The following is a 25,277-nucleotide window of genomic DNA, read 5'->3' as shown; positions in this document are numbered from 1 at the left end:
GGTAACTTCTGTGAAACGCCTAATGATTCTATGTCAAAATGCCGTTTCATAAGCTGTAAGGCTTCGTCCTCCGCGGTATTAGGCCGTGTGTGCCCTACAAACTGTACCGCGGCGCGACGTGTACGGTCGGGACCGTGTAATACCCATCCTAGCCTGGTTAAACTCGCGACCGGAAGGTTAGGCGGACCGTCTATAATTTGCCGAGTAACGATGAGATGCCAGTTATCTTGACCTATCACGATAGTAGGTACTGCGGGAGGGTAACTTAATTCGTCCGCGATTTTAGATAAATGATCGCACTTATCCACTAAGTCTCGCGGTACGCCCTGCGCTCCTAAACCTACATCGCAAACTGTGTACGTCTCTATCATTTCCATATGTCGGCCACAAAAACCCCGTATTGCGACCCGTAACGCATACGAATCTGGGTCTCGTACTACACCGCCTATGCCTTCTATCTCTAACGTTTCACCGCGCACGCGCGGCGCGATTCTGTCCGCAGTTTCGTGTAGAATCAAAGTCATTGCCGCGCCTTCGTCAAGTAGCGCAAGGGTTTGGACGGTACCTAACGGTCCCGACACCTCTACTGGCATGATTTTGAGATACGTCTGCGGCAGTCTAACATTGAGTACTGCAGGTGCCGCCGGAGCACTATTACCGTTCGCGGACGCGGCCGCGCTTAATCCGTGTAATAGTTTGTTATGTCCGGCTTCGCACTGACTCATGCCACACGCGACATATTTACATTTAAAAGACGTACGGTGATTCGCGCCTAAACATCTATAGCACAATCTGGCACCCTTTGCCAAGTCCCATCGCTCAGATATAGTCGCGGCTAGAAATTTCGAACACGCACTAACTTTGTGTTCTTTGCCGTTCTTACATATGGCGCACGCATCGCGCGAGACAGAGACAGACGATATCTGTCGTTTGGGCTTAGCTCCGGTTGACGCTGGCTTTTTCTTTAAATTACCATCGCGGTGCTTCACTTGAGCTATAGTCGATTTACTAGGACGCGATCTACTTCCCGTATCACGTGTGTATGTTTCGTGGGAATCTGACTCCGAATCCGAACTATATTCACGGTAGAACGCGGGGGCGCGAGACCCAGAGAGAGCTTGGCTCGATCGTCTCGGTTCGTGCACAGAGGAAACCGCATTCACTGCATTCCGTGACTTCGAATCCGACCTATCGTCACGGTAGAACGCGGGGGCACGAGACCCAGAGAGAGCACGGCTCGATCGTCTCGGTTCGCGCACAGAGGAAACCGCATTCACTGCATTCCGTGATGTCGAATCCGACCCATCGTCACGGTAGAACGCGGGGGCACGAGACCCAGAGAGAGCACGGCTCGATCGTCTCGGTTCGCGCACAGAGGAAACCGCATTCACTGCATTCCGTGATTTCGAATCCGACCTATAGTCACGGTAGAACGCGGGGGCACGAGACCCAGAGAGAGCACGGCTCGATCGTCTCGGTTCGCGCACAGAGGATACCGCATTCACTGCATTCCGTGATCTATTGGACGGCTTATGTCGGTTTACGCGCTTGGCCGCAGTGCTAATTTCGTTAAGAAACTCGGATATCGCAACTAACCCGGGTGATTCTATGTTAGACTGCCTGTATTTGGCCCATTCATAGCGCACTATCAGATTCAATTTATCCACGATATTATTTACAAGCTCAGGCGCGTGTAAATATTGTTCTTGACGCAACGATCGAATGGTGGCGACGGCGTTCGCGATATGCGCGGCAAATGAGGCGATATTCGCATTGTCTTCGGACAAACGCGGCATGCGTTTGATGTTATGTATTTCCGTAAGAACAATTTCCTCAGGGTCGCCGAACTGCCGTTCTAGCGCTTCCATTATTTCGTACGGATCCTGAACCGTATACATGATTGATTTTACGGCGGTCCGAGCTTCGCCCTTAAGTACGCGCCTAATCCGACTCACGTTATTGACGGCACTAAACATGGGCGACGTATCCTCGAACTCTGCCCTAAATGATATCCACTCGGTGATATCTCCGCCGAATGCGGGTAATTCTGGCGGTTTATGGTACATTGGCGCGTAGGTACCGTGCGGTACCTCTAAAAAGCGCGGTTGAGGTCTGCTAGCCCGATCGGCGGCTGCACGCGGCGCGGTCTCTTTCGGCGGCGGGATTTTAACGTTTTCACTCGCGATCTCGCGCTGTAACCTAGCTTGTCGTTCTACCCAACTTCTAGTCCGTTCTTCGACGGTCGCGTCACTGCTGCCGACAGACTGCGCCTTCAGTTGCGCAACCTGCAGCCTTAACTTTGCAGTGTCGGACTCTGCCTTAGCAACGGTTAGAGTGGCTTTATGAACCTCGAGCTCGGCCATTAGCACGGCTAATTTTTTATCGCGTTCCCTATTTACCGATTCGCGATTTCTCTTTGACGATTCGCGATCAGACGGCGCCCGCGGCGGCGGCGCGACATCGGTGTCTTTATGCACTAGCGTATTTGACCTACTGCGAACTAATACCGTATTGTCGAACGCTTCCGAGTGTACCGACTCGTTCTCACCGGTAGTGTTCCGGTTGCCACTGGTGCCCTTGCTCCACGTATTGGTCTCGCCGGACGTAGTCTTTCCGGCCGAGGGGGTAGGGGTGTCCATGTTCGGTGCGGGGGCAGGCTGGCCCTTGGTGCGCGAGCGAAGGCTTCGTGCTTCCTTTTCGGACATCTTCTTCTTGGAACCACTTCACTTTACACTTTACACACGCGGGGGGTCCCTAACTATATACCTGCCTACGCCTATGATCTGACGTTACAGTGCGCAACGTCGATGCCCTAAGCGTGGATCCCTCGTAGCACTGAGTCTCCCGCAATGGCAAAGTGCAATGCCTAGAGCGTTTGAAAGCAGTGTGTTGGTATCAACCATGTGACACATGCAACGAAAGTTGCCAGGACACGTGAGTGGAGGTAAACCTACAACACTGCACGGTCCGTCCGGCAAGCCGGTAATTGGGGTATGGAAAGGTTATTGGGGTAGGGTCTGAACCGAAGCGAACTTCTAGGCTCAGCGCGTACTTTATTCTTTCTTGCTGTCTGAGTTAAGCAATAGTTCGCTTGAAACTCAGCGCGTACGTGTTTCTTTCTTGCTGTCTGAGTTAAGCAATAGTTCGCTTGAAACTCAGCGCGTACGTGTTTCTTTCTTCATTCGGCAGCGAAGGACCAAACTGTCGAGCGTAGACTGTAGCTTTTTTCTTTATATTTGTTCTCCGAAGTGAAGAAACGCAGTCAGGAACGCGCCGGCCGCTATGTTGCCCAGAAGTCCGCTTTACCTCCAATTTACCACCAATTACCGGGATGTGTTTAAGTGAAATAAAAACACATATTTAACTTTAATAATACTGGAGAGTGTTCAAGCAAAGTGCTTGGGTGGGTGAGTAAAACTCTCTGAATAAGCAACCAAGATCGGGGTTTATATAGGCAGAATATCCCGTCGTAGGTACTTTTCCAGCAACTAGGGAGTATTACATGGAGAGTCAGTTTTATTTATTTCGACCAATCACCTTAATCTAATACATTTTATTAAATACAGTGATACAAGACTTAAAACTAGGCACATAACATTCCACACAATACATTAACATGATATAAACGGTAAAAAACACATAAAAGTAAAATTACACGTAAAATCAAGATTACACTAAAACATGCATGATTAAGAGCTATTCACGACAAAACCCAAATAAACATTGTATAGGTAGATAGGTACTATGCATTACCCTCTGTGATTTTACAAATTATAACTGTACGTACTGTATACTGTAAACATTTGCTGTTAAATGACCTACACCTTCTAGCAAGAAATAAGAGCATAACGACCTAAGAAAAAATTGTGCTCCTAAGTAGTAAGGTCCTCAGCATAGAAAGAGTTTTAAGTGTGTAGTAAGTGTGCAATAAAGTCTGTACTGCGTTAATAAGTACCTACTTACATCCTAGGACATTAACGTAAAGAGTGAGAGCCTTCGCAATGTTGGCGCCTGGGCGGAAACTGCGGTAAGCGGTGAGGACGAGAAACACATTTTGATGGGTCTCAAGTTAGTTACTACCCGTGGCTACCGGATTTGCGGTCATAAATATTGTGCATATTATATATTTCTTAACAATAAAATACACTATTGTGAATTGTTTTTATATCTTCCTACATATTGAAATTTAGATAAGAATATAGAGGTATGTATATCCTTGCCCCTGAACTCAACTAAGAAGTCTAAATACTCTAAAAACTTAGGTATATATATTTTTTCTTTATATTTCCGTATGTAAATAGGTACTCTCTTGTTTGATCCTATATCGTGTATTAAAGTAAGCACATTTTTATCATTTGCTGCGTTTTTTACGAATTAAAAAACTTTTTACCTGTGAAGCATAGAATAAATTTAAAAGTGGAAAAAATCCAGAAGCCGTGAGTTCAAGTCTCACCCAAGACAGTAATTTTTCCACTTTTAAATTTGTTCTATGCTTAATAGCATCATTCGCAGACGTTTCTGCTTGTTAAAAATTAAAACTTTTTACCTGTGCTTATAAATTGCTAGGTAACTATCTCACCAAAAAATTAAGTAAAATTGCGGCCATGGCTCACTAGCTTTTACTGTAAAAAAGTTATCAGATCTCATCAAAAGTCAAGCCCTGACTTTACAAACCCTACACCTTGGCTTAATTAAACTATGGCTTGGCCGTTGCATATTATCCATATAGGAATATAACACTTCCCGTACCTACTTTTGCAGTGCCAAAATCATTATCTACTCAAACACAGGTTTATTAAAACTACTATTAAAACTTAGATTACCTAAGTAGGTACCTATCTAATACTAGGTACTAGGTACCTTTAAACGAGCAATTCTTGCATATTTATTTATTTATTTATATATTTATTTATTTATATGTAGGTATATATATTTTGGGGATCTCGGGAACGGCTCTTACGATTTCGATGAAATTTGGTATATGGGGGTTTTTGGGGGCGAAAAATCGATCTAGCTAGGTTTTATCTCTGGGAAAACGCGCATTTTCGAGTTTTTATATGTCTCCCAGATATTTATTTGTTGAATAACCTAAACCTATCATCCTCCATGCCACGCACGAGGCCAACTGCATTTAACGTTGCCAAGCGCCAAGTTATGTGTAAGTTACGTTTAACAATGCCATGCAACCACTTATTATGTCATCCTGCATTACTAGTCGTGTTAGTTGATGTTGAGTAAATACATACAATGGATAATTGATAGGTAAGATATCCTCCTAAGGCCCAAGGTCCTACCCATAGTACTTATTAAGAGCCAACAGGAGTGGTCATTTCTCCATACAAACATACTCGACTGTTTCCTCCGTGGGTTTTGAAGCTAGAGCAATGATTTTTTCAACACAGATTAATATTGTCAATATCTGTGTCGGACCGTTTGGGTTTTTTTGATATTTTTGTTTTTTAAGGCGCTAGAGCCCTTCAAAAATGGTCAAAATGGCCTAATTGACTATGCCGCAATGAAAGGCGTGCTATTCAAAACTGACATCAATTAGTCAAAAAAGCAAAACGGTCCGACACAGATAATGTCATTAATCATTTAGATTTCCAAATTTGGTTACGATTGGTTAAGTTTTAGAGGAGGAAACAGTCGAGTACGAAACCTCGATTTTTGATATTTTTACGCAGGATTTTTCGCCTTGTCCTTATCGCACTACATAGTTTTAGGAGCCGCTTCCGTTAGCGAGACGGGTATATTTACCTAAAATAGTTTAATCTTAGCTCCTGTTGGCTCTTAACTTTCTTATTCAGACCCAGCTCCTGCAACAATTGTGTAGTCATAGCGTACCACAGTCCTAGTCCTACCAGTAGGACTTAATAGAAAACCCATTTCAAATTTTGCGCTTATCGAAATTGGCGTGTACGAGGGCATTTCTCAGGAGGGCCATTTTTACGTGTCCGGGGCAAAAAGTTATTAAATTTACTGTTCAATAAATCTGAATTAATTCAGGCATGATTTTCAGCATATATTCTGTCTGGGACACTATTAAACTATTTATTTATTATTTATATAATACATTAAAAAAATATCCAAATGCGAAAAATGATGTTCGGTGGGCGTGTCCCGTACCCAGATTTTTTGAAACAAAAAAATATTACTCAAGATGGGGCATTATATCGGAGTTATTATCGGTGTTCACGCATAAGGTATTAGTTAACTGATCATATTCTTTATATCAAAGTAATGTCTTTGCTCAACACATTGAATAAAACCAAATTTAAGATGTGTCCCGGGCTATTGACTGATTTCGGTGTAATTTACAAACCATGTCGGTACTCTTACAAAGTTGTAGACCAGGAACTCAGTGGCTCAAAAAAAGTATGCTTTAGTTGTGCCTTAACCGTTGAATAAAGTAGAGGTGCAGTCACAGTATACTAAGGTAGTTTTTTAAATGTTTCTCTGTCATTCGGTGGATTTGGTTCTATGTTTTTTTGAGATCGGTGGTGCAATTTTCTCCCACAGTTTTAGTGCATTTATCGTTATGCAAGTGATTAAGAAATCCTCGAAAGTACCTAAACCCATAATTGTTACATCGCCTCTGTATCATTCATACTATTTCTGTAATTGCTAAAAAGCGATTAATTTTGACATCACTGGTGTTGATTTCCTTGGTTTCGGTGGATTTTTTGACCACCGATATCAAGAAAGTGATCACCGAATTCAAATCCTGCTTTGTAAACTAGTTTGTTGTACTTTATTTTCTAACTTATCACACCTAAAAAGTTCAAGATACGCTTTATAAACGTAAAACTATGCTTGTACGTAAATTAAGTCATAGTATAAGTAAACAAAATCACTAGTTTACAATGAGTAGTGTTTTTTTTCACGAGACGTATGTCAAAAATCGTAGACCCAATGTTTCTTTCTCTCTTTTCGCTGTTGTCTTGATTTATCTTCAAACCAATGGAGTATATTATATGAATTTGTCCTCTGTATCACGTGAGACCCTACACCACGATACCTTTAAACGTGTCAGCCACATTAAATAAATGCAGTTAATCCCACTCCGTTAAAAATAACTTGTGTTTTTACATACTATGCAAGGTGCACCCACAAAACAAGGGATTACAAATAAAGTGGCCTTCTATTGTCGAGATCGCTTCAAAGGCACTGAACGTACCTACTGATCGATATTTCTAAAGCATAGCCATGAACACAAATTCAACATAGCCAATGTTTTAACAATCCTCAATGTCTGATGTATTTATGTTTAAATATTGGAGTTACAATTTAGCTCAAGTGTGTGAGGGTGCAGGAGATCATAATTAATAGGTGATTTGATCTTTAAGCATTAGTCAACAACTTCAAATAGTTTTAAATTGAGGGAGTTCACGCTTTAAACCTCTGCCATTCAAAAATACTACATATTTATAAGTCTAGCAAAATACTTGTTTTCCGTATTGTTTACATTGTTTTATAAGTGCACTAGCTTTTGCCCGCAGCTTCGCACGCGCAGGAGTTTTTTTTTTTTGAATTTTGAAAAATCCTTCCTTAGTGGACCCCTAGACCTTATAAGGAACCTACTTGCCAAATTTGGACTTTCTAGTCCCAGCGGTTTGGGCTGTGCGTTGATTTAAGTCAGTCAGTCAGGTCTTTCACGTTTATATATATAGATTAAATATTTTAAAGCATTGAACACCACTCAAAAGTATCTTGTTTATCGGGTGTAGGTAACATAAGTTTATTTTTGATGAGTGTGCCGTTGGATTGTGTGAAACAAACATTTTCTTCTTCATAGCACTTATGTGCGAATTTGTGGTCGATATGTCTGAAACTCGTTTCAGGACCATACATCGCCCTATTATTATGAGGATAGTCAATTAGTGTGGGATATCTTCTAGAGATTTTGTTTTATAAGCCGCAACTTGGTTATTTTAAAATCTTGAGTAAACAAAGGTACTATTTATTACATTTATGTAAGCTATGCTATATCATTAGCCTCGCTACATCGCTTATCAACTTATCATCAAAAAAGAATAAAAAATATTAATAAATTATAATATAATTTAGATATAAAATTGAAGTGTGATTTCTGTGTAAGCATTTTTGAATTCGGTGATGCAAATTGATTTCAGTGCCTGCACTTGATTTCGGTGTTTTTTTAAATCTCAAATGTCAAAGAAACTATAAGGTTCTAATGGAGGCCTCCACTACCAATATTTTTTAGGAAATAAAGTTGTGTATCAAATAAGTAAAAAATAAAATTCGGCACCGAAGTCAGGCACCGAACGTCATCTCTGAGAATCGCCCACGAACTTCTAAAGGACTGTTTTGTTTTGTCTGTGAGCCCTTTAACAAGTTCGTAAAAAAAAATCAAAGTGGTACAAGGTGCTCTAAGTACATAACATTAAAAAAAGGTCTTTTAAGTACTTGGGTCTGAATGAGTATAAAACAATAGTACTACTGGTAGGACTACGGGCCGTATTGACAACATACTCAATTTTTCGTTGGGCCTTAGGAGGATATGATCAGAATTACTGGTTAAAACTAGTAGATCACACCACACGTAACGTAAGCAAACTAAAATATATTTTGGAGCGTATAACGAGCGTGACGATAATATGTTTAATATCGATTTGATAAATCGACTACTTTCTGAGGAATCAAATCGGATGAAAATCGATTAGCAGATAATCGAAAAAGTTTCGATCTATTCCCATCCAGTGAACGGAAATAACTTCCCATCCCTAAACTTAATTCAACAACACAAGGCGTAGGTGCACGGAAGTGCGCTACCAAGATTTGCAAGTTGTAATAATGTAAAAATTGTGACGTTCCACGACAAAAGGTACCTTATGGCACTTGGTGCTTACGTCGCATAGCGCCGCAATAATAATAGCGCGCGGCGGCGGAGCGGCGTTAATAATAGCGTAAGCGCCAACGGCCATAAGGTACCTTTACCCGTGGGACGTCACAATTAGAATTGTAAATTTTATGTCATCATAGCGTGTCATATATTGTTAGTTATATTTTATTTTACCATCCATTCATTCAAATAAATCGACATGGCATAACATAATTACGAACAAAAATTAATTGACAACATTACTAGAAGCTCTATCTTTTTTAAGTCGACGTTTTCTGTAATTTATTGTCATAAAGCTATAAGATTTATGAGTCTAAACATCAAACGGCGATACCCAAGAAAGCTCTAACCATGCCCGTCTGAAATGTGATAACGCTATCTTGGTGGGGATCAGATAGTAAATGCCATATTGGCCCGTTACACTGATGTGTCATAAAACTATAGTGTTTATGTCCGTGAATAAAGTGGAATCAAGCAACGTGCTGTTTATGGGAAACGTTACGAATTAAATAAATACCAATTTCGTATTCTTAATCAATAAAGGATGACTCACATTAGACCGGGCCGTGTCCGGGCCGGAGCTTCCGGAGCTTCGTTTTCTATGGAAAACATCACCTGTCATCTGTCATAGAAAACTAAGCGCCGGAAGCTCCGTCCCGGACACGGCCCGGTCTAACGTGAGTCTTTCTTAAAGAACAGTGCTTTTCGCTCATACTTTGTAACATCAATATTTTTTTAAAGGGGGTATTAAATACATACTGTGTTGAACGCACTCGTATATAATCGTAATTTGGTCAAGTATTCAAATTATGTAACGAATAAAAACGGTAATCACACAGTATCTAAAGATCTTTATTGATACTTTAAATATCGATAAATCGTGTCATAAATCTTGTAATGAAACAAAAAGTAATTATCAACCATACCATAATTCTTCCTATAACCTGTACGTGGGATCAGGCCCATGAGAAATCTTCACACCCGTAGATAACAATATGAGTCTGATGGTTTCTCGAAATTAACAGAACCCGCGTTCCGGATTAATTAAAAGTAAATTAAAGCATGGCTTGCATGACAAGAAAGTGTCATATTTTATAATCTACAGCGTTAAATTAGAAAAGAGGACTAATTAAGGTTAAGCGTAGGTAGATACAGCGTTTTATTGTTAGGTTAATTGTTAAATTAACAACAATTTTCACAGTTGTTGCAATGCAATAAGTATATAGAAATATACGTAAGCGTTACTATTATTTTCACAGTAGGTATGCTATGTTTGAGCTAGTTACTAATTTGCTAACAAAATAGGCAAATCTAAATGAAAAGTATAATAGAAGCCAAGCATTCGGTAGGCAATGATTGATTTGATAAATAAATGATGCATAAGGTGCTAAATGGGAGTTAACAAGGAATGCTCACGATGGTTCGCTAATTCAATCATGAGCGTGACCTAATCACGCGCCTCGTTGGACTAATTTAGGTACAGTTTGCGTTTGTTATTCTTAATCAAAACCCCTGTATGTGATCTCATTAGATTCGGTGTGATATAAGATTTTTATACAATAGCCCTTCCTTCTTTTTTCCCCACTTTCAACAATCAATTAGGTAACAAGGAAAAGCATCATCAAGCATCATCATCATACACGATGGGGATATTTCGTTTAAATAAAAAATCAATTGCTTTAGCTAATAACAAAAAAAAGCACCCAATTCAAGCTTGTTTAAATGAAATGATTCACCAACCATTTAGAACCGGCCCAATATCGGTAAGTAATTGAAAATTATTTTTAATTTTCTCAGGCGGACACCGGGGTATTGAACTTTCGCGCACGTAATGCCATCAGCACCTTGTCAAATAGTGTTTTATGGTATAATGCGAACGTTGTTGTGACGGGATAAGCTTAATGGCGTATTGGCTGCGCATTCGAGCACGTATTGGCTTTGTAACTGAGCTATAATTCAGGAAACAATAAGAAGTGGTAGTAGGATTAAATGCAGGAGCGGTCTCAACTACATATTACGTATTAATAAAATTTATTTTCAATGTAATGTGTAAGTAGCAAATAAGCGTACGACCCGCGAAACGGTAAGCGGTTTCCGTAGAATAGAATCCGTAGGCACTAGGCATACGCATGGATCCGACGATCTAGGTGAGCTAAATTAGTAGGTATAGGTACCTAGGTATACGTAGGTTTGTAGGTACAAACTTTGTAAAATATTGTGAATTATTCTTTGGATTCGAGGTTCTATTATTATAGTAGGTAAAGATTTGCAGTTATTATATAAATAAATAGGCTCTAAATCCAACATAACAATACTTATATCATATGTAGGCTATTACATCGTGTAGTAAGTGGAAGTACGTGAAGTATGTTACGTGAAGTGAAAAGTCCAAGTTCTTGAAAATAATTAGCTATTATGGAACCGGAAAATAGCTAATTCCGCAAACATATTAATTTTATTATACAAGCATTTACGCAATTATAATTTAACAGCGGCTTTAAACATTTAGGCAATTAAACTAACGCAGTCAACCATTTCACTTTCTTATTCCTTGCTAACACTAACTCCTTTCAGATTTGTGGTTTCACTAGTGTTTTCACTGGCATTTTACAACCGCAACTAAATAAGAAGCGTTGACGTTTTCCACTTAGTTAAACATAAAATTGATGTAAGTGAATAAAGTGAGATGTGATTTCTCTTCAAACTGGATGTTTTTGAATTGCCAGCATGTGCAAACTATCATACCTTTCCTGTCATTAAAAATACTCTGACTCACAGAAAAACAAAGTTCTCAAGAATACAATGCGTTGCCTATCGTTTAGTCGAAATGCCATAATGCTCGAAGCTATCTTAACGATAAGAAATTCCAAGTTCAACATTATGACATAAGCATGGAACAAAGAAGCTTGATAAATAACCCGGGTTCATTATCAAAGATGTTCCCATGGTGGATTCACACGCGCCGTCACACCCCGTGAGCAATGGCGTTATAAGAGGCTCTTAAATGGCCCTAGACGGGGTAGGGCGGCCTTTGACCCGTCTTAGAGTTAGTGGACTATGAAATTCTATGGTTTGGATTGATGGCATTAGATGTAAACAACCAGTAATTACAGGTGTATTTAAATATTAAGTATAAAAATAGAAATTTACTTATATTACACACAATATAATATATCATTAAATGCTGCCGATATGAAATAAGTAGAACATACATTTATTAAGAAAAAAATGATTGCCAACAAAAGTAGCTAGAGTTAAATAGGTACTACAATTACCTACTACAAAAGGTATGTTATGTGTAGTAGGTACTTAACAAAAAAGGTGTACTAACATACTAAACTGCAATTGACCTTGTCCTTTATTATTTCAAATTAGGATGACGGTTTGAGATAAGAAATGAGAGGCAAAATGTTAAACGATAACATGTGCTCAGATGCACCTGCACGACATCGACACGTGCGTTAAGGAAACAATTTTGCAAATAGCCAGTAGGTACTTCACAGCTGCCGACGAGATCCTTAGGTACTACTCTTATTGGCTACAACATACAAAATATAGCATTAAAATGTTGTTTTATAGGGGTTAGCTTATTTACTTTTTCCTCTTGACATCGATTATCCATTTCATTAGTTGTTCTCGTTTCCAATTTTCTTGTGGAAATTTGTGATAACTGTTTTTGCCATTGTTCTTGCAGTTAACTACGCAACAGGTTTCGTGAGTGAGTTCGTGACGCATGTTTATTTATGTTTACTTAAAATGCACGGATACGTAAATTTCGCTAGTAAAAAGCAACAGTTGGGCCTCCGAAAGTTTCTTTTTTTGGCCACGATGCGCGCTGCAATCGGTTCGTGGTTCCCAAACCTCCTACTTCGCACCCAGCGAATAATTGTGTTAATAAATAATACTATAAAAATATGCATAGGTATGCTAAAATTATTGAATTATGATAATAATTATGAATTGTGTAGGTAATCGAAGGAACCTTATTTTTGTCAGGTTTATAATAAGCAAGTATAAGTTTAAACAATGTCTCGTTAAACATTCTAGCCAAGTTATCGAGTCACTTAATCTGCTACAGTAACCTTTTCGCAGAAATAAGAGTACAGTCGTATTACAGAAGTTTCCGAGAATTAGAAACATAAACTGTTAGTAAGCAAAACACTCTTGTCGCGAGGACTACTGTGGTTACTGTGGGTTTGCATGCCTTAGTACCTACACATAATTTTAATAAACCATGTTGTATCAACATCAATTGATCATCTTTACTTACTTATGTCTTATGTCTGTTTTAAGGTTTCGTTTCCAACCATTGGAAATGGAAACTATAAGCTTCATTGAGGCACGTTACTTATTGCGTCTTTGACCTTCATGTCATGGCATATGAGTCACAAAGATCATAGCAGATTTTTGTTAAAAAAGGAGTGTAATTGCAAGTTTTTAAAAGGTTTGCAACGGTATGCCACGCCTCTTAAGTCGCATTCGTGTTTAAGCTAGGGTACCCAACCGATAGGCTGTGCAAGTTAACACTTGCACAGCCTATCGGTTGGGTACCGGTTAAATTATAACTAATTTAAACATCATAATTATTCATAGAACTCATAGAAGTGTTTAACTTGGTATGCATGTTTGCCACCGAAGCTACATCAAAAAGGACATTAGGTACTATGGAGTCTGTACACTCTGTATCGTAGATACAGAGTGTACAGTACAGACCAACGATTAGCAACGGGGAATAACTTTTTATTTCGATATTTAATGGTTAACCATTTCCAGGGTGTCCTAAACAATGACAACTGAATAAATAGACAAACGATTGATTCCCACGATGATGGAGGGGTCAACTCCCATACCCGCATAATCGTTTGACGATCCAACAGTGGCAGTATTTGTGAAGATGAGGCCTCGACTTTTTTCTTTTTACTTAATTCTTTAATGACTTGGCTTTATCTCTTCTTTCATGTGACATGCGAATCCACGAAACAAATGTTGTGTTGTGTTTGTCTTTTCTTGCTAGGCTATCACCCACCCATTCCCGTTTCAAAATACAAATTTGTTTGATTATAATTTTAGTTTTAGTGTTCCGTATTTTTTTTAACGAGCAGACGAATCGTCTGATGGTAAGTAATTAAAATGGTTTATGGACACCCGCAACTTATCTGTTATCGAAACGCAGCAAGGTAGTTATGCATATTACAAATAGGTATACCTTAATCATTAATGTTTTAAAGCAATATCAAAACACTAAAGCTCCCCTTCTTTTGGACTGTAGCCATGCAATTTTTCAATCAAATTCATACCGTAGACCTTTCGTGATTCAATACAATTAGTGGCATCAAAAGTGGTTTCATTTTAAAATGATACATTATTTCCGGGTTATAGTAATAACATTTTACCAGTTAATGCTACCTACTAATTATTAGACTAAGGTAAATCTTAGGTTTATCTACCGGTAAGTTAAAACAACAAAAAATCTAAAGCAACGGTAAATTTAGGGACAAACAATTAGAGTAGTTGTCATATTAGTCGGTGTGATAATTAAGATATCTTGGATCTGAGCCTGCAGCAGCAGCAGGAGCAGGCTTTTAAATTTAACTTAGGTGGGTAGGTGTCTAGGTGCAGATATTTATTTACTAGAAAGGACTTCGTTTTGTGTCCATATCCATCATCTTGATTTAAACTACATTGACGTTTCTTTTACAATAAGTTTATTATTAGTAGTTGTTTAAATTTTTAAATATTATTTTAATGTAATGCCGGCCGGCATATGCCAGTAACTTCCCTTAACCCCGTCGCTGTCTCCTTAAAATCAAGATTAAGACAGTTACTTTAACATACTTACCGTTAACTATAAATCTGTGTCTGTCATTCATAAGCTCCTTCGACAACTTCGGGCATTCCCGCTCAAGCACCGAACACAACTCATTTAACTTTGCACCACTTTGTTTACTAACAACTTCCACGAAATAATTACACTTATCGATGTCCGAGGCACCGGTTATCAACTCATGGTCACTCAAACTGAAAATTCCTTTTTTAACAAGTACATCTAAGATATTCGTGTCGCATAACTCTCGCAGTAAAGTTACTTTGTGTCGTATGAGACCGGCACATACGTCGCCGACCGCTGCCATCGTTCAACTAACAAACAGACGGTGAAGAAAAAAAGGTTGCCATTGAGTCGGCCCATTCAAAGTGGGAACAGATGCAAGCGTGCGCGGCTATGTTCACTATAGACGGGTCACGTAGCTATCAAGTATCAACTATCAAGCTCGACCCTTGTTTCGACACAATGTGCTTTGGGCTCCACGCATGCTCTGGGTCTAATGGCACCGGCCTGGCGGCGATAAAGTCGTGTTATAGATGATCTTAAGATCTTTACCCAAGACTAGATGATATGGGTACTGGGTATGTGGGTACCCAGTTTACTTAGAAACTTTGGTTAGGTACGGTACCTATTAGAAATGCCCCGAATAGTGGTTTTGGCCGAATACCGAATACCGAATATTCGGCCACTCTCTCGGCCGAATACCGAATATTCGGCATGAGATGCGAACATTGTGAGTCACAATTATTATGAAAACTGTTCGCCAACAAAGCACAGCGTTTGCTAAGATATATTTTTTGTAAAACATAACATAATTATGTACTTAACTAATGAATGTGGTTAGAGTCAATCAAATCAGACCCATGATAAAAATAAAATATTTCATAATTAACAAATGCTTAAAAAAGGGTCTTCCTATTTAACAACTTTCTAATAATACATTTTAAATATTAAATATAGGTATCTAATTTCTGGTATTTTTCTTTTTAGGTAGACGTAACAGATATTCGGTATTCGGCCGAATAGTAGGCAACATTCGGCCGAATACCGAATATTCGGCAAAGAGGCCGAATAGACCGAATACCGAATAGTTGCCGAATATCCGTGGCATCTCTAGTACCTATACCGCATATATATATATATATAGGGTAATTGTGTCTGTTTGCCGTCCAGTGCCTGTTTCCGTCCACTTGGCGGAGTTGCTACAAAGAATTGCGGAAAATTTGAATATAAACAAGCCTTCTCACACATGTTTGGATTTGTTGCAATCCATAATGTCTAAGCAATATTTTTACCAAAATAAAAGTGTTATTTGACAAATAGCGGCTTTAAAAAAAATTATGTAAGTGGCGGCATTGCATCCAGAGCTTGAAAACGTCATTTTGCAAGAAAAAAAAAAGTGTTGGCGGCAAATGTTCACGGTAAGTTTATTAATTAATTTAACTAGTTTAAGTTACGTTATTGGCACATACTGCAACTTAAAAGTATAGTAAACGCAATTTTAAGTGTTTTTTATAGTTTTTTCATAATAATCTTTGATAAATTTAGTGGACGAGTACTGACATACTAATTTTGAAAAATATTTAGTTTCCGACCAGGGATGTTGCGAATATCCGCATCCGCATCCGCAACCGCGGAACTTCCGCATTATTTTCAACATCCGCATCCGCATCCGCATCCGCATAAAATCGATGCGGATTTAATGCGGATGCGGATGTGGAACAGGTCGGTACAGGAACGTCTTAGCATCGGCGTAAGTGCTAGACTGCTAGGTAATTTAGTCATTAACCAAAAAACCCTATTAGAAATGAGCAGTCAAGCGTGAGTGGGACTTAATGTACGGAACCCTTGGAACGCGAGTCCGACTCGCACTTGGCGGGTTTTTTGAAACACAATTTACTAAAATGTAATATTTGACGTTTTTTATGGTACTATCTTGACATCCGCATCCGCATCCGCATCCGCGGATGTGAGCCTTTAAAAATCCGCATCCGCATCCGCATCCGCGGATGTCAAAAAATCGGCATCCGCAACATCCCTGTTTCCGACCACACGGACGGTAACTGGAACAGCTAGGTGAGTATTTGTTATGATCGTTTTACTTCAAAAGACTTATAAACTACTACATATTTTCTCTTAAAATGATGTTTCTTGCTTATAAGATTATACATTTTAGTTTTCGTCCACGATTTTGTCAGTGTTGCTTGATTAAAATCATGTTTAAAATACGTGGTCGAAAACTAAAAATAGCTTTAAATATTGTTTCAGTTTCCGTCCATGTACTATGAGTGGTGTAGACGAGATTTATTATTACATGATTACTGAGGGCGAAAATAGCAATTCGTGGATGAGTTTCGATTTTGTTCGACGAAATGAAAGAATTGAACTGAGTCCGACAATGAGACGATTCCACGAATTGCTATTCCCACCGGAGCATAGTGGTTTGCCCCAAATATGCGAGGAAATAAGTTAAAATAGGCAATTAATTATTTAAGCATCAAGCATTACTCGAATCTTAATATAAAAAATGTCAAATCTTACGATTTTCCCTCCTTAATATCTCGCGCACGAGTGTGGAGCGGGCTTTAAAATAATTGAAATGTCTATGATTATTAAGCAGTATTTACACGATGTTACAAAATAGTCCTGCAAGAATGAGACATATAATTGTCTCCCTATCTCGCTCTATATCCTACAGCATGAACTGATAGCTGTACCAGGCCGTGTGGATGCTGGTTTAATAAGTATCTGTTTTTCGCTCTCACTTAAGCCTCGCATTCACACTCCTACCTTGTAGGCCGCCTCGTAGTCCGCCTCGTTGGGTAGGATTGTGTATGGGGGTTGTAGACTACGAGCCGTCCTACCGTTTAGCCGTTTGTAGGACGGCTCGTAGTCCACAACCCCCATACACAATCCTACCCAACGAGGCGGACTACGAGGCGGCCTACACGGTAGGAGTGTGAATGTGGGGCTTTATAAAACTGCGTCCTTAAAAGCCATCTCTTTCTCGCTCTCACTCATGGGTGCGGTTGTCTGTTACACGGCTTTAATGGACGTACATACGGCGGATCACCTTACACACGATCGAACGTGCGCCGGACCGCAAAGTCACGGTCCGGGCGTCTGTAAGGCCAAGCGCGCACCACGATTTTAATTTTTGCGAGACGATTTTAGAATCGCGCTGTAATTTATCGCAGAAAATTCACTGCGCGCACTGCGATGAAAAGTCGACGATTTGTTCATTCTCGACATGGATTTCGTACCAGTCGCCAGGCGTGAAACAATATGCAATCGCTGTATGACTGAGTATTTATACCACAAAGGTGATCTCCTTCTATTTCTATAATTAAACGGTCAACATCTAGCGTCTCATCTTGTGACTCCATTGGAGAAGCAGGTTCCGATATGTTGACTCTTGGAGAGCGAAATGCCGACTGAGGTCCGGGGTGCGATTTTATTATCGCAGTGCGCGCGGGGCCATACAACTCCGTATGCTGCAATTCACTTTGTGACAATGGCGTCGCGAGCAGTCGCGGAAAAATGTGACAAATCACAATTTTAAAATCGCTGCGATTTTTTTGTCGCATATGCAAAACAAAACTAAGTCGGTACTAGTAACGTACATAGCTTAAAAATAAATGATTCCTTATTATATTGATATTATATATTATAAATGCGAATGTAACACTGTTTGTCGGTCTGAGTCCTGAGGAAGGAAATATATATAAATATTTATCACGAAAATAACCATTCTACGCGGTCGAAGTCACGGGCAGAAGCTAGTAACTAACTAAGAATTATCTATATAACATAAAAACAAAAAATAAAGATAGGTATAATTGATTTTCAATGCAATAATGCACCCTACAGTTTTTCATACAGTGGACGAAAACTGACTCATACGTGGACGAAAAGTAGCTCACAGGCGGACGGAAACTGAAATAACCCTACTTTTTCAAAATATATTTTTTATAAAATAAACCGTAAATATTATTTAAGGTCACGTAATATTAACCTAAAATAGACAATATGAGCAATACAAACAAATATAGCACATTTAAGTAAGACTACTTAAATATTTTTTTTTAGCATTTCAAAGTAGACATCTCCTATAATTGGACGGTATCTGACACAATTACCCTATACTAGTTATCGCATTTAGTTTACTTTTACCTACTAGTATGTAGTTTAAACTTTTTATACGACAACGGTTTCACTCACTTGAATTTTTAGTCGCTATTAACAATTATAAACAGTTTAAAATATGTCTCACGAAAGTTTAATATCGAGTATGTAGTTTGTTTACATTATTATATTATAGAGGTGGGTAAATTTTCAGATTCTGTCAATTTACCCCATTTCACACACAAGCGCACTTCACGCACACTACCTCACTTTACTGGGACAGGTCACTGCCCCATCAAGTTTTTTTTAAGATAGCGTTTTGAGTTTAGTGGCCTCTTAGGAAAAGCGTTCCATTGAAAGAAGAAAGAGAAACAATACATTAAACAACTGTACCGATATTCGGAACCTAAAGTAATATATTGAGAGTGGCAACACTGTAGTTAGTCGTATTGTCCTTTTCTAGCATATACGTCCATCTCTCTCCCACACCCCCACCACTTCAGGCAGTTGCGTTTGACAATTTTGACAGTTAGAAACAAACGCAAATTACCTCATTGGCTTGCTGTTTTTCCATCTGGAAGGTCGTGAAGCTAAACTGCTGGTGAGTTTTTGAATTTGTACCCCAGTTTAGCTGACTATATTGAAAAACAGTTTCTAACGGCTTTTGCCGTTCGAAATAAATATTTAAATTTAGTTGTCCGTTAAACTATCTAGCAAATAAAAATGATCCGGAATAGTGATGTGCAAGTGTTTTCAAAGGCTGCCTGCGCGCACCGTGGCTATGCCAATGAAAATACTAAAACACATGGTAGAAAACACATCGAGCTGGTAAAGCGTGCACGTGTCACCATAATAATTTAATTTTATTAAGTCTCTTCCGAGTCTTGTTAGTTTAAATCTTTGTGTGTGTATAATAACGGTTGAAATTATATAATACTTAAATGGTGATGTGTGGAGGTATACCCTTTCAAGTGATTTGTGTTTTCGAATACGAATGGATCGGATAGTTAATACGTGTTATGTAGAACCTACGTATTAAGGTAGAAGCTTATAGACGTGTAGGTTTTTTATCTGTCCAAGTATCTATCAGCAATTTATCTTTTTATCCCGTTCCGGGTTAATATAATATTGCAAAATTAATTTTTTGGTAATAAACTTGCTGATAAATAACGTGTACCCGAATAGGAGTCGACGATATTTCCGCTCTAAGGGACACAAGGTAACGAACAAACCTACATCGCAAACATTGCATTTATTTTTGTGGAAAGTGAGTACTTCGGCAGTACATAAACTTAAATCTGACTAGACATAGAGAGAGATTAGCATGGCTCTGCGCAAGAATGACATGCGAATTCGTGAAGTATTTCACTCTGTATCTATCAACTTATATCTCTCCAACTAGATCTTTGATTTATGTAGGTAGGTACCTACTTAAATATATAACTTAGCAGGTACTTACAGCTTTAAAGGTTAAGGAAAAGAACTCTTGCATGTAGGTGCTATATGTGCTTGTGTTATTTTGAATTTGAATAACTTGATTATTAATTCTATACGTAACTACATACAAGAGGGTCAATTCTTAAGCCTACTTACCTACCTACATAAATAGTACACTTAAATTAAACGTTTCAAATAAAATCGGAAGCCTGTGACATGGAAGGGCATTAACGATACGGGAATCTTTAGATTGATTCATTGACGAAGACGCATGGTTTGGTTCATATTGTCAAATTATATTAGTTAACTGTAGAGTTAAAGTTTAGTTTTGGCAAATCTGCGCGTCACCGTGAATGACACTTTCTAAAAGTGCCTGTTAAAGCCGGCGTAAAGCCTTTCACCTTGTCGAGCAAGGAACCCGCAACTTAGGGAATATTACCCATAAACTCAGGGTATTTGATTTGAATGATACTTATTCTTAAACTTACGTTTGTTATGGTTCCACCTGCTAAGGTGCGCCTAAGAGAATCTTTTATTCGTTCACAAACTAACGTCAAGTTATTTGTGATGAAACCAATATATTATGTACCTATCTAAACCTGCGCAAGGCTGCCATGTTTACACCTGCGTAAGGTGTGCCAAAAGAATCTTTGATTCGTTCACAAACTAACGTCAAGTTATTGATGATGATATTATAACCTATGTAAGCCTGCGCAAGGCACGTCAGACATATTCACAGAAATATAAATGATATGGTCATAACACAGGCGTGCGAGTAGACCACAATCACAAAAATATTACAAAGATTAAGTTGTAAATATCTCTTTTTAGAGAATGTAAAAATGGTTTAAAATAATGTTTTGGGTAAAAATCAGTCGAAATAGGCAAGGCTTCGTTATTAGAGTTTTCATTTTTGTTTACCAATCTATTTCAAGGGTCCCGAACACCCTATTGGCTAAACCCGAAATTGGGCTAATTAACTGTGGTAAAAGCGAAAACTGCTTTCCATTTACATAACATTTCTAAAATTATAATAGGTAAAATAAAAACCTAAGATTCCAGGCCTATCTCGACTCATTTTTATTTTAAAGATGGAAAAAATCTTTGCACCCTAATATAAAATTGTGGTCTGGAGACGCTAAGCCTCATAACTTGGGTGGCATAGATAATACTAAGAGATTTAGTCACCTAATTGCGACTATAAGCCCAGGCAGAATATTGATAATTAGAATAAGGAGTGGTCAATCCTCCAAGGTCCATACAATCTGTGGACTCTAATTAAATCAGGCTCGGTAAGCTCACGACACGACAGAGCTTACGATTCCATTCTGAAATAAGCTATGTTTACAATATATATTACCCATGGTGTGAAACAAACAGCCTGCTCAAGGTGTACAAAGGGTCCGTTTAACGGCCCTATAAACATCTACAAACCTTTGAAGTCTAGGCCTGCTACAATATGACAGACTAGAAATAAATACATATGATCCTAATGTAAGAGCAGCTCACAGTTGCATAAATTATATTTGGCTGGAGAGCACTTGTCTTTCAGTTAACATGTTTACGAGTACCTACCTATGTACACGACATGACCAAGGTTACCTACCTTTTTACATAATTATTATATCCCTGACTGCCATGGTATATTAGGAAAATTATCATGTGCTGGCGGTGCTGCACAAGCATGTTTGAAATAAAATATACAAAACTGGCCTAACGGGCGTTTATGAATTATGTATTTTACACCCTTGTGTCTGTATTGTGACCCTGGAAGTTTTAAACCACCTGTATCGTAAGTGCTCCTATGCACGGATTAAGTTTATAATAAACTACCCATGCCCTAACCTCAAGGGCAAGTGCTTCTATGCACGGACCAGATACTGTTGTCACTTATTTCACTTATCATGACTTGTCATAGTTTGATACTACACGTTTAATAAATTTAAGACCGTGGAATGTACCCACTACAAAAGGTTTTTAAAAATAGTGACTGAATGGTTTGTACGAACGGTTCTAGCACAGTTTCTGGGCGGTCACGTCTAGGGCATGACCCTCTAGTTCTCAATTTATACAAAATTATAGCATTGTGATACTGTTCGCTTTGCACAATAAAATAGGGGAACAGGAGCACGCCTTGCGAAAAGGCGAAGCTATTTTGAAACGCAAACCTTTCATCATTGAAATATATAAATAATTATGTTTTTGGTGTGGAACATGTAATTGTACACCCAAACAAATGCAATCATTTATTATATGTTAGCAAAACTCTGCCAAAGTGTTAGTCTGTCTCTACAGTGTAACCTGAAGGCATGAATGCACATGAATCTCTTGAAACATGGTGGATTAACTAATTTACACCCCGTCTGTGTCTTGCTCCTACCAAATCCACAAGTTGAGGACCTCAACCTATCTAGGCACCCTTCTTGCTCGAGACCTGAAAAAATAATCTCATGCAGTCAAGTGTCGGAAAACCAGGTCCACACTCTTAGCACTACCGTGAATATATCTAAGAAGTCTGTATACTGCCTTCCAGGAGGCGGGATGTTAATAGACTAGCCTATATAGTAGGCCAGAGATATAGTATACAAAAGCACACTGGCCCAAATCCAGTAATATTATATGCACTTCAGAATACAAAATAATTGACTATTCTGCGTATATTTGATATCAAAAAGTTACAATTACCTACCCTTAGGTCATAAGGAGGATAAATATACATAAATATCAAATATATTCGACAAAGTGTTGACCCTAGCATTGGATAAAATAGAGGTTCCTCTTAAACGGCATCTGCGCTGTTGGCTTTGGGCCCACGGGTGCCCGGCAAAAGGTCGGGGACCCCATGGTTCCGCACAGTTATTGCAAATAATGTAAAATCACAAAATAAACACAAATTTTCATTTTGGTTAAAAACACATATGCGATGAGCTAAGGTTTCGAATTAAGTACCTTATTCTTAATCTGGAAAGAGAAGACTGAATATTCAGAATTAAGCTATGTCTATGAATGGTTTACATAAATTAAGCCACTTTAGCGTTCAGAAACAATCAAGTTTATGTCTACTAGTAGGCACCAGATAAGGTAAACTACTCATACTGCATATATAGACAATAATGAGTACAATTAAGGTCACTTGATGATAGCTAAACATGAACATAAGCAGAATGAGCTGCACCTATACAAATATCATTGATAAAGCTCTGTGGCAATTCTACATTTACCATTTGAACGTCAAGAGCACCAAAAAGCGTCGTAACTAGTGCCCACATGAGTATTATGATATGGCTTAAGCTCTCAAAGTAACCTTCACAATTTTAAGTAAGGTTTGTTTAGGTCCATTAGCTCGCGTTCGCGTTAGTAAAGCGTACAAACGATTAAATGCATTTTATAGCTATAACCAAATAAATAGCTCACACTGGCTCACAGTCATTAAAAGAATTCAGTAAAATCATTAAAAGTATTCCCTATGATATTTTATTAAGTACCTACCCAATATTAACTTTGTGGGTAGTGATAGTGATATAACGAATATTTAAAATATTCGTCTACTTAATCCTGAGGGATTCTAGAAATAAGAAAGGTCTTGTCCTTGTTATATCCTGCAACTGCTTACCTTACTAGATAATTATTATCAAATTTGTCAATAATTGGGAGTTATAAATAAAAACTACTCGAGTACTTTATGATTTTTATCTTTTCATATTTTAATTACATCACTCCATATCACAGATGTTGTATGCTCCCTGAAGAGTAGACTGACTTATCTTCTTTTACATAGTCTCACATACATATAATTAAGTACTATAGCACCCTTGTGGTGACTCACTTATTTTCGTTGAAAATTTATAAGTACCTACATTAAATACGTATATAAAATGGAAAGTTAGTATCATAATATAATGGTATATAAAATTGTATGCTTTACTAAATACCTCTCTCCTCACATGTATTAAAATAAAGGGTGTACTACATAATTAATTAATTAATTAAACACTCCTAATATAATAATATTACATATACATAATATGTAAGTACATGTATAATCACATTGGCTTGGCGTCTTCCCACCACCAGGCGATAACAAACACGTCTCAATATATTACTTTAGGTTCCGAATATCGGTACAGTTGTTTAATGACAGCGTTTTACACAAAAATAAAACGCTAATTAAATAACTTACCATATTCGGAACCTAAAGTTTTAATCCTGCCTGGTGTAAATATGTATAATTTTGAGACAATGAGGTAATTTGCGTTTGTTTCTAACTGTCAAAATTGTCAAACGCAACTGCCTGAAGTGGTGGGGGTGTGGGAGAGAGATGGACGTATATGCTAGAAAAGGACAATACGACTAACTACAGTGTTGCCACTCTCAATATATTACTTTAGGTTCCGAATATGGTAAGTTATTTAATTAGCGTTTTATTTTTGTGTAAAACGCTGTCATTTAATCTTGCTTTCCTTGTCTGTTCATGTCACACGTGACGTATTTAAATTCTAATAATTCATTTGGTTGTTGACAATTTTCTACATTATGGCTTTGTCGAGATACGCGTTTTCTAAAGTTAAACCGAATAAAACCAGATGTCATTAAGTCAGATGTAAAATTTTATTTACTACTCTATACGACTTTTCATAAGGCTCAAAATCAATTAAATGAGAATTTAAATAAATAAAGTTCCGGCAGGGTGCAAAATTTAATTAAGGCGGACAAAATAAAATTTGAAAATATATGGAAACAGTGTTGGCTAATGTACCCCTAATATCTTTACCGATTTACTTTTATGTGGTATATTCGCCTTTTGTTTCACTATTAAATTAAAACTGTACATAACATAAATAGCAGGTTGATAGGTGGGTACGTTCCATTATCTTTGAAAACCTAAATTCTGTAGGTTTTATAAATACCTATTATACTAACAACAATTATATACACAAATTTAATAACACCTATGTAGACCTTTTATATCAATGTGAAGAAAGCTTAGACTTAGATAATGGTGAAAGAAGTACCTAACTTGCCTAATGC

The 25,277-nt window shown here is 38.2% G+C and overlaps 1 protein-coding gene and 1 non-coding gene across 9 annotated transcripts in view; one reads left to right on the top strand and one right to left on the bottom strand.

The window, feature by feature from the left end:
• LOC134660614 (tight junction protein ZO-3-like) overlaps positions 1 to 15,009 on the bottom strand; it is a 140,012-nt gene extending 125,003 nt beyond the window's left edge. For all 8 annotated transcript variants that reach the window (XR_010097910.1, XM_063516416.1, XM_063516484.1 and 5 more), the window contains exon 1: positions 14,703 to 15,009. Coding sequence is in view for 7 of the 8 variants with exons in the window: in XM_063516416.1 (XP_063372486.1) it covers positions 14,703 to 14,994 (292 nt within the window). In the remaining variant the exon portion in view is untranslated. The remainder of the gene's footprint in view (positions 1 to 14,702) is intronic.
• Positions 15,010 to 20,083: 5,074 nt separating this feature from the next.
• On the top strand, positions 20,084 to 20,187 carry LOC134654976 (U6 spliceosomal RNA). Its single transcript, XR_010097397.1, has one exon. It is a non-coding gene; the product is annotated as a U6 spliceosomal RNA (small nuclear RNA).
• Positions 20,188 to 25,277: the final 5,090 nt, after the last annotated feature.

Source organism: Cydia amplana, chromosome 1, assembly GCF_948474715.1.
Source record: "Cydia amplana chromosome 1, ilCydAmpl1.1, whole genome shotgun sequence".
NCBI classification, from domain to species: Eukaryota; Metazoa; Arthropoda; class Insecta; order Lepidoptera; family Tortricidae; genus Cydia; species Cydia amplana.
This window is presented reverse-complemented; position numbering and strand designations above follow the sequence as displayed.